At 38.6% G+C, this 11,390-nt stretch overlaps 1 protein-coding gene across 3 annotated transcripts; it reads left to right on the top strand.

Annotated features, from left to right (window-relative positions):
* Positions 1-1,681: 1,681 nt before the first annotated feature.
* On the top strand, positions 1,682-11,390 carry LOC105383392 (serpin B4). Of its 3 annotated transcripts, none has more exons than XM_038106819.2 (8): positions 1,682-1,906; positions 2,320-2,370; positions 7,403-7,524; positions 7,666-8,428; positions 8,551-8,756; positions 9,591-9,776; positions 10,108-10,246; positions 10,886-11,390. In XM_038106819.2, the coding sequence occupies exons 2-8, from the start codon at positions 2,352-2,354 to the stop codon at positions 11,071-11,073; spliced, it is 1,623 nt and encodes a 540-aa protein (XP_037962747.2). In that variant the 5' UTR covers positions 1,682-1,906; positions 2,320-2,351; the 3' UTR covers positions 11,074-11,390. The 3 variants fall into 3 exon arrangements, with proteins under 3 accessions (XP_037962747.2, XP_011551735.3, XP_037962749.2); XM_011553433.3 differs by having other exon boundaries at positions 1,716-1,906; positions 7,666-8,398; XM_038106821.2 differs by lacking the exon at positions 1,682-1,906 and adding an exon at positions 1,950-1,968.

Consider the following 11,390-nt stretch of genomic DNA (forward strand, 5'->3'; position numbering starts at 1 on the left):
ATAATAAAAAAGTTTACTGTTATATGAATTATCTTACTTATCTTATTATTCTTTGAATTAGCGACACCACGGTAGACTATATATTCTATTCTATTATCTGTGGGGGTGTAAGTACCTCTGGCGAGGCTCTCTGGAATGCCTAAATGTTATAAATAAACTGCCTTCCTAAGCTTGAACCATTTCCCACCACGCTGATCCCCTGCGGGTTGGTGGTGGGTGCACACATCAACATGTGCTAAATCTAGATAAGGATGCAGGTTTCCTCTCAATGTTTTCGTTCACCGTTAGAGCAATGGTATACATGTACTAATATTCCAAAGAACTCGTTAGTCAGCGCCGGGATTTGTACCCGAATCTCTGGCGTGAAAAGCAGGCGCTTACCCGACTGAGATACCATCTTAATCTCTTCCATACAACCTATGGATAGATAGACATAAAAAGACGGACAAACGAGTAGGTCCTTAAGTCTCGTTGTTGTTGCTTCTGAAATTATCTATTAGCTTACCCTGTGATGAAAGTTATGGTGGCGCTGGCAAGTTAATTAGTACGAAATTTTTTACAGACAAATTTCCATTATAAAAATACAGGATCGCAAAAGTAATATAACAGTGCTGTCAACATGAATAAGTACGGAATTATTTTCGGCTGCCTCATTCTGTCACTGTAAAAATAACGAGTCCTGTTAACGGAATTATTTGCTTTTTAATTCAGGTTTTATTTAGGATGTCGAAAGTTGGCGCCGCCGAGACAATATCGCGCTGCATTCGATTAATTGATATTACTATACATAATCACTATACATAAGTGGACCAGTTTGTTTTTAATCACATCGTTTTACGGTCCGAAGACCTCTCTTCGCCATTTCTTCGTTTTCTTTTGCAATTTATTCGGATTCGCGTGTCCGTTATCGGGAGTTGCAGCTTGAGAACAATTAGATACGGCATCACGATTTCACTAGGATTTTTATTATTACTCTTCGAAAAATGGATTCAGCGGTGACCATAGACAAATCATCATCGCGAGTTCGCGACCCATCACATCCGCACTGCTAGGGCACGGGTCTCTTTCCAATGAATGAAGGGTTTTAGGCCTAGTCCACCAGGCTGCCGCTGGCCTAGTGCGGGTTGGTGGACAATGTGGACATACACAAATATTTGAGCGCAATACATACAGGCATGGTCTCATTACATCCTATCATTGCCAATATAAATTAAGTTTTTTTTAGATAATATAGTTTATAAATCATCATGAAATAAGTAAATAAGAGTAATTCCGCCCTATCCCTTACAAACGTTAAATAATGGAAGCACCTACTGGAGACAGCCCCAGACGACTCGTAGCAACACAGCGAAGGAAAAGACGAAAAAAATGAATTACGTCCAATGGCTTACCTATTTTAAGGAAATTATTTGCCGATCTCAGCTTTACACAATACAGTAGAAAATCCGAGGAAAATTGGTGACTTAACTTGCACAGTTACATCTGATTTCTGATCTAAGTCCAGGACATCATTCTGTGTATTTATCGATAAAGGTGCTTCAGCTCTCTGCACAACATAGGCTGATATGACCAAACTACAGCCGTTGGAAAGGAGTTACCGCACTAACTGAATAGTCCTTCTTAGACCTGCCTACCTATGTGATAACTAACTAAAACCAGCCATAGTCAGTCTTACCACCAGCGAGCGTGCCGCCTCTAACCTAACAGAGTCTTCTTCAAACATAACTGTGAAATGTCTATATAAAACGCACAGTTCCAGCTTCCGCGAACGTCACTCTAGATTGAACGCGGTCCGAGGCAGCCGTGCTTTCCCGCGCAATTTGACATTTCCACCATCTTGTTTTCCGCGATTTGTTTTTGTTTTTTTATTTATTTGTGTTACAGTGTGCAAGTGGCCAGTAGTAACGTAAGTAGTTTTCATACCACTTTATAGTAAGGAGGTCGTCGACTTTGCTAGGTGAAAAGTGGGTCAGTGGACAAACTTAACGGGTTGAGTTTGCTTTGTTGTTAGTGTTATCGCTATCACTATCTGAATCAACTATTCAACACTGATTTGATGATAGGCTTTAGAATTAGGATTAGTTTTACAACAGTTTACATAAAAGTCGTAAAACTTATTAACTACTTGACTATCAATATTAGTAATACTTCCATAAATATTAAAAAATCCTTAAATATTTTTTCTTAACTATTAAGATTATTATAAAGTAACTTGCATAAAAAATATGAACATTATCATTATTACAAACCTGTTAAATAAAGAGGCAAGTACCTAATTTTATGTCGCTGTTACTGACTGACTTTTTTAAATTTTTTCAGGTACTTAAAGTGAAGATAAGCGCTAAATCATAATGCGCTTTACTATATTGGGTAAGTTATAATTATGATTTAAAACATTTATTATATTTTAATTAGGTCAGGTTAAGTTATTATATATTTATTTTTTTATTAAGAAGGTTATTACTTATTTAAATAAAAATCCTTTATCTACCTATGCTTTATATCCTACCTAACTAATTGAAAATCTTAATTCTTCTAGGAAAATCTAACTAAGTTAGATAACTTATTAATATTATGTAGGTACGTATAACTTACAGGGCCCAAAAGCGAATGTTTATAGTAATTATTTCTTCAGGTACAATTTTTTTTATTTAAAAAGTTTATTAACTTAATGACATTATAATGATATTATAGTATATATTATGAAGATTTTTATTTTTTTATATCCAATCTAATGATTTCACTACTGTTTGATTACATTTTTTATCAATCATATCCATCGGTCATGGTCTGGGTGAATCCAGTTATTTCCATACAGATCCATTGCAAAAACACCCATAATTTACTAAATTATAATCATTACCTTTAAGATCATAGCTAGCATGTTATTTAACTCTGTAATGTTATTATAAAGTGCGCTGCTATGATTTTTTGCATAAAATCATTGGAACTCATCATCTATGTATGACCAATTATATTTAGATATTACTTTTTATTGAATTTTCTTTTTTTAACTAAACTGTCTATGTTTGTGATTATGTTACCAGTAAACAGTAAACCTGCTGGTGCACTACAAGAAAAAATATTTTGCTGACAATTTATCTTTAGAATATTGTCATTGGCATTGTACATACTTCGTCTCAACAAGGCTATTTATGGACATTACCTCAGCTAAATCAAATGTGATCTCATCTGACCGGTTCAAGCCTCTTAATTCTTTTATATAAATAATAATGTATTTATTTGCACTAATGAGGGGTAGGGAGAAGGTCACGCCATTTTTTAAATTATATGGGATTATATCGCAGTACCATTGAAGATCTTATAAATAAAGAGGGTGACTCAGGGGATCAATATGAACAACTTTTGTTCAAATCTTTTGGAAAATATAGAAAATATGTCTTCCCCACAGAAACTTTCCTACATTGGAGTAGCTTTTCCAAAAGTAGTTGGACCAAAGAGACACCCTCTTTTGGCTTAGTATACTTACCACTTTGCAAAATCATGTTCAAACAAACATTCACGTTTGAACACAGCTACTTACTCAGACTGATCTAGATCTCCTTTTTACCTCACGTAATCGTAATAAACAGAGACAAACAGAACTATTCTCTAGATACAATTATAATGTTATGAAATCGTGTAGTACGTACATGTACAAAAAAAGTTAAAAAAGCTTGGTAGTAACTTCGCTTTGTAACTTATGAAAAGGGAATTACATAAATATTAATATTTATTTCTATGCACTTGTGTGCATATAGACCTTGTGGTCTATCTAAACTGCAAGTCATCATCATCCTAGTGAGAAGCAACGGTACCGGTAGAGTGCGTTCAAATACTGCTTCTCATATAAAGTTCACTTTAGCCTATAAAATACACAACAAAAATCTTTGACAATCACATAAATTCGTCAAAAGTTTTTCAAAATGACCATAATTTTACAATTTGGTATGATGAATGTAAGTACTTATTAACCGCGAATTAGTTTTTTTTTGTAATTTACCATATTAAACATAATTATCAACAGCGCGCAGCTGTATTGACTCTGTTACAGAATTGTTGATAAAAGTGTCTGAAAGCCAGCAATGACCCACTTTTCCAATAATAATTTGTAGTTTAAACAATTGTTTTCAAATTTTGCAATAGGAAATAAATTATTTATTGTATATTGCATTTTAGTATGTCTAAAAAATATGAGATGCGTAATTACTAAACTAAAACTTCGTTGAACAAGTTTGTGTGTTTTCTTCCGCAAACATTTTTAGATTCCATCATAAAGAAATACATATTATATCAATGAATGCAATCTACCAAATATTACCGACAACCAAAAAAAAAAAAAATGTATTAAGTATTTCCTAAGGTAGCTACCGTTCTATCCATTGTGATTTCTCTAGTATTTGATCTAATAGTAGTATCTAGCTGTTTTATCCAAAATTTAGGCTAAGTACATGATTTCGGTGTGAAAATTGGACATACCAGCCAGATAAGACGTTTATTTATCTAACAAAGTAATAGACTTACATTTACACTTAAATCTACCGAAGAGTGGTCATCTGGTCATTACAGTCCTCGTGTAAGGCCACGGAACGGCCGCCGGTACCGCACGCCGGTGAATGGACTTCACTGACCCTTCGCTATTGTAGCACTTACTGCTAGACTGCCAGTACCGTCAGCAAGCCTTGCTGTTGTTGTGTGGAACTTTTGTAGAACTTTTAAACTGTAAACATATAATATACTTATATTCATTGCACGTTACTTAATTACGTAAATTCTTATAATAAGAAGAGCAGCTTATTTGGTGTTTATTGTGTGTTACATTCAACTCAGGTGTTACATGCAAAAATACAAACATAGTTACCTAATATTGCATATATAGCTTGACAACTTCGTGCGCGACCCTCCTTGCGGGGTGAAAGAAGTGGCGGGGGCGAGGTAGCACGACATTTTAGAAGACGAGTACACACGGAGAAAAGTATGCCCGGATAAATCTCGCGATAACGTGTCACTATTTGTGACGTAATGAAAGAGTAAATTATGTTATTAAAAATTATTAAAAAAAAATAAATAAATGTTAAATGTTGATCAATAAAAAGGTTCTTAAAACTAGTTTCATTATTTAGGGTAGATTCGACCAAGCTCGAACAACTTTTTACTCACGAGTAAACTACCAGTTACTCGGGAGTAAGCAGATTTTGCATTCTACCAAACCTCGGCCAAATCAAGATTCGGTACACGGTTCTACAGGAAACCCCCGAAGATTATATAGTTGTCGGGGAGTGGGCACGAGCTAGCGGTGGTTGGTCCATGATTCGATCAGCTAGGTCGTTGGTATCGCCTTCATCATCACACCCCAGAAATAAAGGCACAGATAGGTAGTACACACTCGATTTATTCGGAATTACAGATCAATCTTACAAAATACACGAGGATGCACTTGATACAGTTGGATTATTCTATTCTATTCTATTCAGAGAGGAGGGCGAAGCACCTGTAAGTGGCTCTCTCGAGTGGAACCTTTGTACATATCCCCTTAAATTCAGCTCAGCCAGCCTAGCTCCCGAGTAAACTGGAGCAGCAAGCCTGGTTGTTGCAGCGAAACGTGGTAACCCTGCGGAATGTGCACAACCGACCCGTTCAATAATTCAAATCAGAATGACAGTCCCTCCCTGCTCAACCGACTACCCACTTTACCTTTTTATTTTTTAATATGCACCGTCCACAGATTCCACCCAAACTGCCAAAATTTCAAGTGACAATTTGACGTTTCGATTAATCGAATGAATTTAGTAAACCTAATTATAAAGCAAGGTAAACTCAAAATCTTCTTGAACTCCGACATAGTTTTATAATGCGATTTAATCTACCTATTTGCGAAAATATACGATTTGTGGTTTTTGACGTTATTTTATTGACGAATCATAGATAATAATAATATGATAATAAAAATTCATAAGGTAAATATTCCAAGGTTTGTGGCGGTTCTGGCCTCAACACTCATCCTAAGACTAATGGTCTCAGGATCAGTGGTCTCATGTGCGTCGAACTCAGATTATGACAGATTTTACAACACATGTGGCCGCCTCGGCTGCGCGGCCGAGACTGCCGTAATAATGACGTGCAGTGCACGCGTTGTCCTTCCCCGCGACCTCTCCCGCTACCCGCTGTCGTCTTGGGTACCTCGTCTCCTCCGCGTCTGTCACCCCGCAAGGAGGGTCGCGCACGAAGTTGTCGAGCTATAGTAAGAAACTTTGTAACCAGTGTACAACAGTGGACGATTAAGGGCTGATGATGATGATAATAATTTAGTCACTTTGGTAAAGCGATGAACAAGGTTCCACTATTTCCAAGTCGGCCGGGAACCGTATCTAAAAAAAAAAACACGCACTCACGCCTTGTACTAATGTACTCCCTTGCGGGTAGGCAGAGGTGCATTGCTGCACCCACTTTTCGCCAGACGACCGAATGGCGTAGTGGTTAGTGACCCTGACTACTGAGCCGATGGTCCCGGGTTCGATTCCCGGCTGGGGCAGATATTTGTTTAAACACAGATATTTGTTCTCGGGTCTTGGATGTGCCCGTAAAATGGCAATAGGCCCGCCCCCTATTACATTGGGACTAACATAACCGTTTCTATCTAGATAAATAAACTTAGAATAAGTATATATTATTGTTACCCCGTTAGTGTAAACACATTGTATCAAATGCTCTGGTATCAATACAAACATGTTCTCATAGTATATCCTATGGCTTAGTTCCTACGCGCATTTGCATTGGTACCGCTAGCGTCCCACTTCATAACCCGTATTCGCAACTGGTCCAGCTATAAAATAAGCCGTAACCTTGCTTTAACTGTTAAACTGCGATTAAGAATATGTCCTTATTACCCTGTAACGGGTGCATTATTTAAATACTATCCGCTGAACGGGGTCGCACCGTTAAAAAGATATAAGTTTCAAAATCATGACTTCAGAATGCACTGTTATCATAAAAAAAAATCAAAAATAAAACTACATTAGGTTCTTTAGGAATATTGACAACAATATCGAAAAATAACGGCTAGCGCTAGTTAACACAATTTACGTAAACTTAAACTTGTCACCCATGTTCGTTAGCACTTGTAACAAATAACAATCTTAATCAACCGTAAAATTTATGTTTTCTACCTAGTACCATTATTTTCGATGTCTATTAGCAATGTTCTAAGTTTAATTTGATTTGTATTAATTGGTACATACACAAACAGTTCCAATCAGATAAAATTTGTCTGATTGGAACTTCAATTTGTTTCATGTTACATTTCCTTCTTATATGTGACTAGAGTGCATATATATTATCAGTTTAATTATCACTATAATCTCATCAAAATCGTCATCTAAAGTAGTGTTTCCTTTGTTTCCAGTGCTATGCCTGGCCATTGGCCTGAGCCAGGCGCGCTGGCTGCGCCGCGGCCGCTCGCAGCAGCCCAAGGAAACCAGCTTCGTCGGGGAAGCCACCAATCAGCTTTCTACTGCAATTTTCCAGGTAATCACGGCCGAGGGTCTAATCTTATTTTATCTTGGCACTTTTACTTTCTTGTTAAATGAACTAGTTGGAAAACAAACTCTCACTTCTAAGGTATCTAAATTATGTGTACTTAACTTATTGTGTTTTTTATGTTTTCAGGGATACATCGATGATAACTCCAACATCGCATTCTCACCGCTCGGATACTCCGCCATTCTGGCCATCCTAGCCGAAGGTGCTCAAGGAGAAACAAAGGAACAGCTGGTGTCCGCACTCCACCTGCCAGCTGATGAAGCTATCACCAGGAAGACATACCGCTACATCATGGAGAGATTGAAGAACACCAACGAATACAAATACAACCAACCAGAACTGAAGAACTTCTTCTACATTTACAAGAACTACACTATTAATGAGGACTACAAAAAGATACTAGAAGACTACTACCTCACTGAAGTCAGGTCCGTCGAACGATACAACCCCGACCACATCATCAGCCATGAGGAGAAGAACGAAAACGAAGAGAAGTACGAAACTAAAATCGAGGTCCAGCTAGACGAAGAGAAGCCAACAGAAAGCAAGAAAGACGAGGAAATCGCTGATCTAGTCCCTCCTAAAGAAACTCAGGAGAAATTCATATCGTTCGCCATGGAAGACAAACCTGAGAAGATTGACATCACACCAGTCGAATACATCAAGCCCGCTAAGAACATCAAGGAGAAGATAAAGCTTGTAAAGACCTACCCGAAGAAGGAAGAGTCTGGCGAGGAGGAAGAGACGATGGTGGCGGTGGAGGCGAGGAACCACGCCCGGAGTCTGAAGGTGCTCATGGACAAGAACGACATCTCATCCAGCATTTCTGTCAACAGCGTCGGCAAGAAATCTACTAAAAGTATGACTGTCATTTATAACAGGTTTTCATGTTAGTCTTCCATAGCCTGCTACTAAACTATACTTCTTTTCTCTTATAATAACTATACCGCTTTTGTTACTATTTTAGCCTCATTTGTAAACTCTTTTTAATCTATCTCGTTTGGTTTCCAGCATCACCATCGAACTCTCTGATGATAATCTTCAACGGCATGTACTTCCGCGGCGCTTGGAAGAAACCCTTCGAGAAGGTTGAGAACGGCGTCTTCTACAAGTCGGCCACCGAGAAGAGATCCGTCCCGATGATGAAGACCTGCGGCAGCTTCAGGACTGGAGCCATGCCCGACCTGGACAGCGAGGTCATCGAACTGCCTTATGATGTGAGTATAATCAAATCTGGAGTCTTATGTTTTTGGCACGATTAGAAGTGTAGGAGCCCTTTAACTTGCATCTCTAGGTACCGTAGCTATTGCAAAAGTTTACAAGTAAATGGAAATTTGTACAGTTCAAACGACTCTAATATTACCTACATTTATTCAAAATATCGATAGCAGGTATAAATACGAGTACTTTACCTAGACTGGGAAAGTGCAGTCTAAATAACGTTTAAGTATATTGCTATTGTCTTTAAAGTACATTTGTCTAAAACAGAGTGGAATATTTTAGAAATTCAGTGAAAGTTACCATTTCAAACGCTTGTGTATTCTGGTGTTTACTCCTCAATGGCAATACGCGTGAGATTTTGCAAATGAGCTGCAAACAATAAGTCGAGAGTCGCATTGCTCGCATGAGCTATGTGTCGTATATTATCTACAGTTGATCTTTTAATTGTTTGAAGTGAGGAAGTCACATTCACATTGCATTCACTTGCTATTCATTCCACGTATTAAGATACTATACATTCTTTATTCTTATCATAGGTGCTTCTATAATCAAATGATGAAGCTTCATAATTAAATTATGCTAGATTTCCGATGCATCCGTTTTTGTGTAGGTAGTAAAGTCATTTTAGAGGCGACTTATACATACAAATAAAAGGAGGCATATGCCTGAATAAAAATAAAACAGTAACTCGTAAAAACTCCATCATTAGTGGATATAGCATTAGCTATCCATATCCAAACCCCATTAATCCATAACCTTACTATCAGCCCAGGTTCACACATCTCCCTCGCACACACATTAACCCAGCCCCTCCATCTCTGTCTCCCCAGGGTGGTCGCTACGCGCTCCTGGCCGTCGTCCCACGCTCGCGGGACGGCCTCACCCGCCTCATCGCTGACCTGCCCGTGGTGTCACTCGCCGACATCCAGGAGAGTCTGACGGAGGAGCGTCTGGATGTGTCACTGCCCAGCTTCTACGTGGAGACTACGACGAAGCCTGTGGCTGCGCTGGCTAAGGTAAGCTGAAAATAAACGGTAGAATTTAATGACGGGTATCACCTACTTAGTTCTTAAACGATAATAAATCTTACTTTTTCGTATAATATCTATTTGTTTTAGGAGTCCTGTATACTACTATAGCTACCGTGGGAATGTTATGTACGAAAAAACCAGCCTATTCTTACTTATTGATGCACTTAGCAAGACTTTAACCGTATGCTATACACAACTAACTGACCTATACTATAATCCTAATCTCTCTTCCTCACCATACATAGCAGCAAATGTATCCCCAACTGCATACACATCAACCCACCTCTACTATAACCCTAAATTTCTTCCCCATCAGTTCGGAGTGAGCAACATCTTCAGCCCCTCAGCAGACCTGTCGCGTGTGTCCCCCGCCGAGGGTCTGTTCGTGCAGGAGCTGGTGCAGCACGTGGCCGTCAGGGTCGACAACGCCGAGGCTACTGGATCTTCACTCACAGGTAACTTCCTCGTCTGTTGGACTACCACCACGGAACATAGCAATTAGGACCCGAATGAGCGCGATGCGAGCTCGCAACACACGCGACTGTACGCTCTCTTCTATGGAACACCTACGAGTTTAAGAGAGACGTTTTGCGATGTGAGTTCGCATCGCAGATTTGTGCCCAAGCCCTTAACAATTCTTAAGCAGCGTCGCTCGCTTGTCAAATCTGATGTAACTTGTATGTATCTGACTTATTTTTGACGAGAGCGACGCTGCTTATGGATTGTTAATTGCTAATGTGTCAGAGGTGGTACGGGAGCAGTCCGGCGTGAGCAGCATCTTCAGCCCTACTGTGAATCGTTGGTCGTGTGCCGCGCGCTCCACAATGTCTCTCTGTTATAGCACAATATCATGAAGAAGTGAAGCCGAAATACAAATCCGCTAGAGATAAAAAATATAATATGTATAGGTAGTTCATCAAATCATGACTTAGTATCGAGATTCTGCACTGGGGGTTTACCCTTCATTATCAGAGTTGTGTGATTCATAATTAACTGTAGATAAATGAACTAATACTTACAGATGAAAAATGGGAATCCCAATCGACCCCGTCTGATAAACATGATAAGATATTTACCCTTTTTTCCATTCACAGCTGGTGAGGGTGTGCAGTTGAAGGAGCTGGAATCCTTGAAGAACCTCCCCCTCAGTGACGTGAAGCCAGCCCGCAAGTTCTCTGTAGAACACCCCTTCTTGTTCTTCATCCTAGACCGGCTGGACAACCTCGTCGTGGTGGCTGGCAAGGTCACCGACCCCCACCAACCGACTCCGTTCGAAATTTAAAAACCTTATTTTTAAGAATACTCTTTTCTGTGTTCAATGCTTGATACTTTTTTGTCGTTGTGATTTTGAATTTCACAACGCTTTTTACATAGTCTGATGATTGCCTGTTTAACTTAAAGTTTATTTAATAACTTATTCTGCTAGTTTTGCTGTGAGATGTTTATTTTTTGACTACTTATACTGAAACAAGAACCAGAAGCATTTGATAATGAAAAAGTACACACCTTAGTGATTAAGATAGGATTAAGAAAATTATTTATTTTTTATATTTAATGTGATATTGTTGTGAATAAAGTTATTTATTTCATGATGACTAA

Source organism: Plutella xylostella, chromosome 7 (assembly GCF_932276165.1).
Source record: "Plutella xylostella chromosome 7, ilPluXylo3.1, whole genome shotgun sequence".
Lineage (NCBI taxonomy): Eukaryota > Metazoa > Arthropoda > Insecta > Lepidoptera > Plutellidae > Plutella > Plutella xylostella.

Excerpts from the sequence above, each read along its gene's own strand:
- LOC105383392 (XM_038106819.2), top strand. Across the intron at positions 8,757-9,590 it reads TCATCGAACTGCCTTATGAT|GGTGGTCGCTACGCGCTCCT; the intron begins GTGAGTATAATC and ends CTGTCTCCCCAG. Across the intron at positions 9,777-10,107 it reads CTGTGGCTGCGCTGGCTAAG|TTCGGAGTGAGCAACATCTT; the intron begins GTAAGCTGAAAA and ends CTTCCCCATCAG.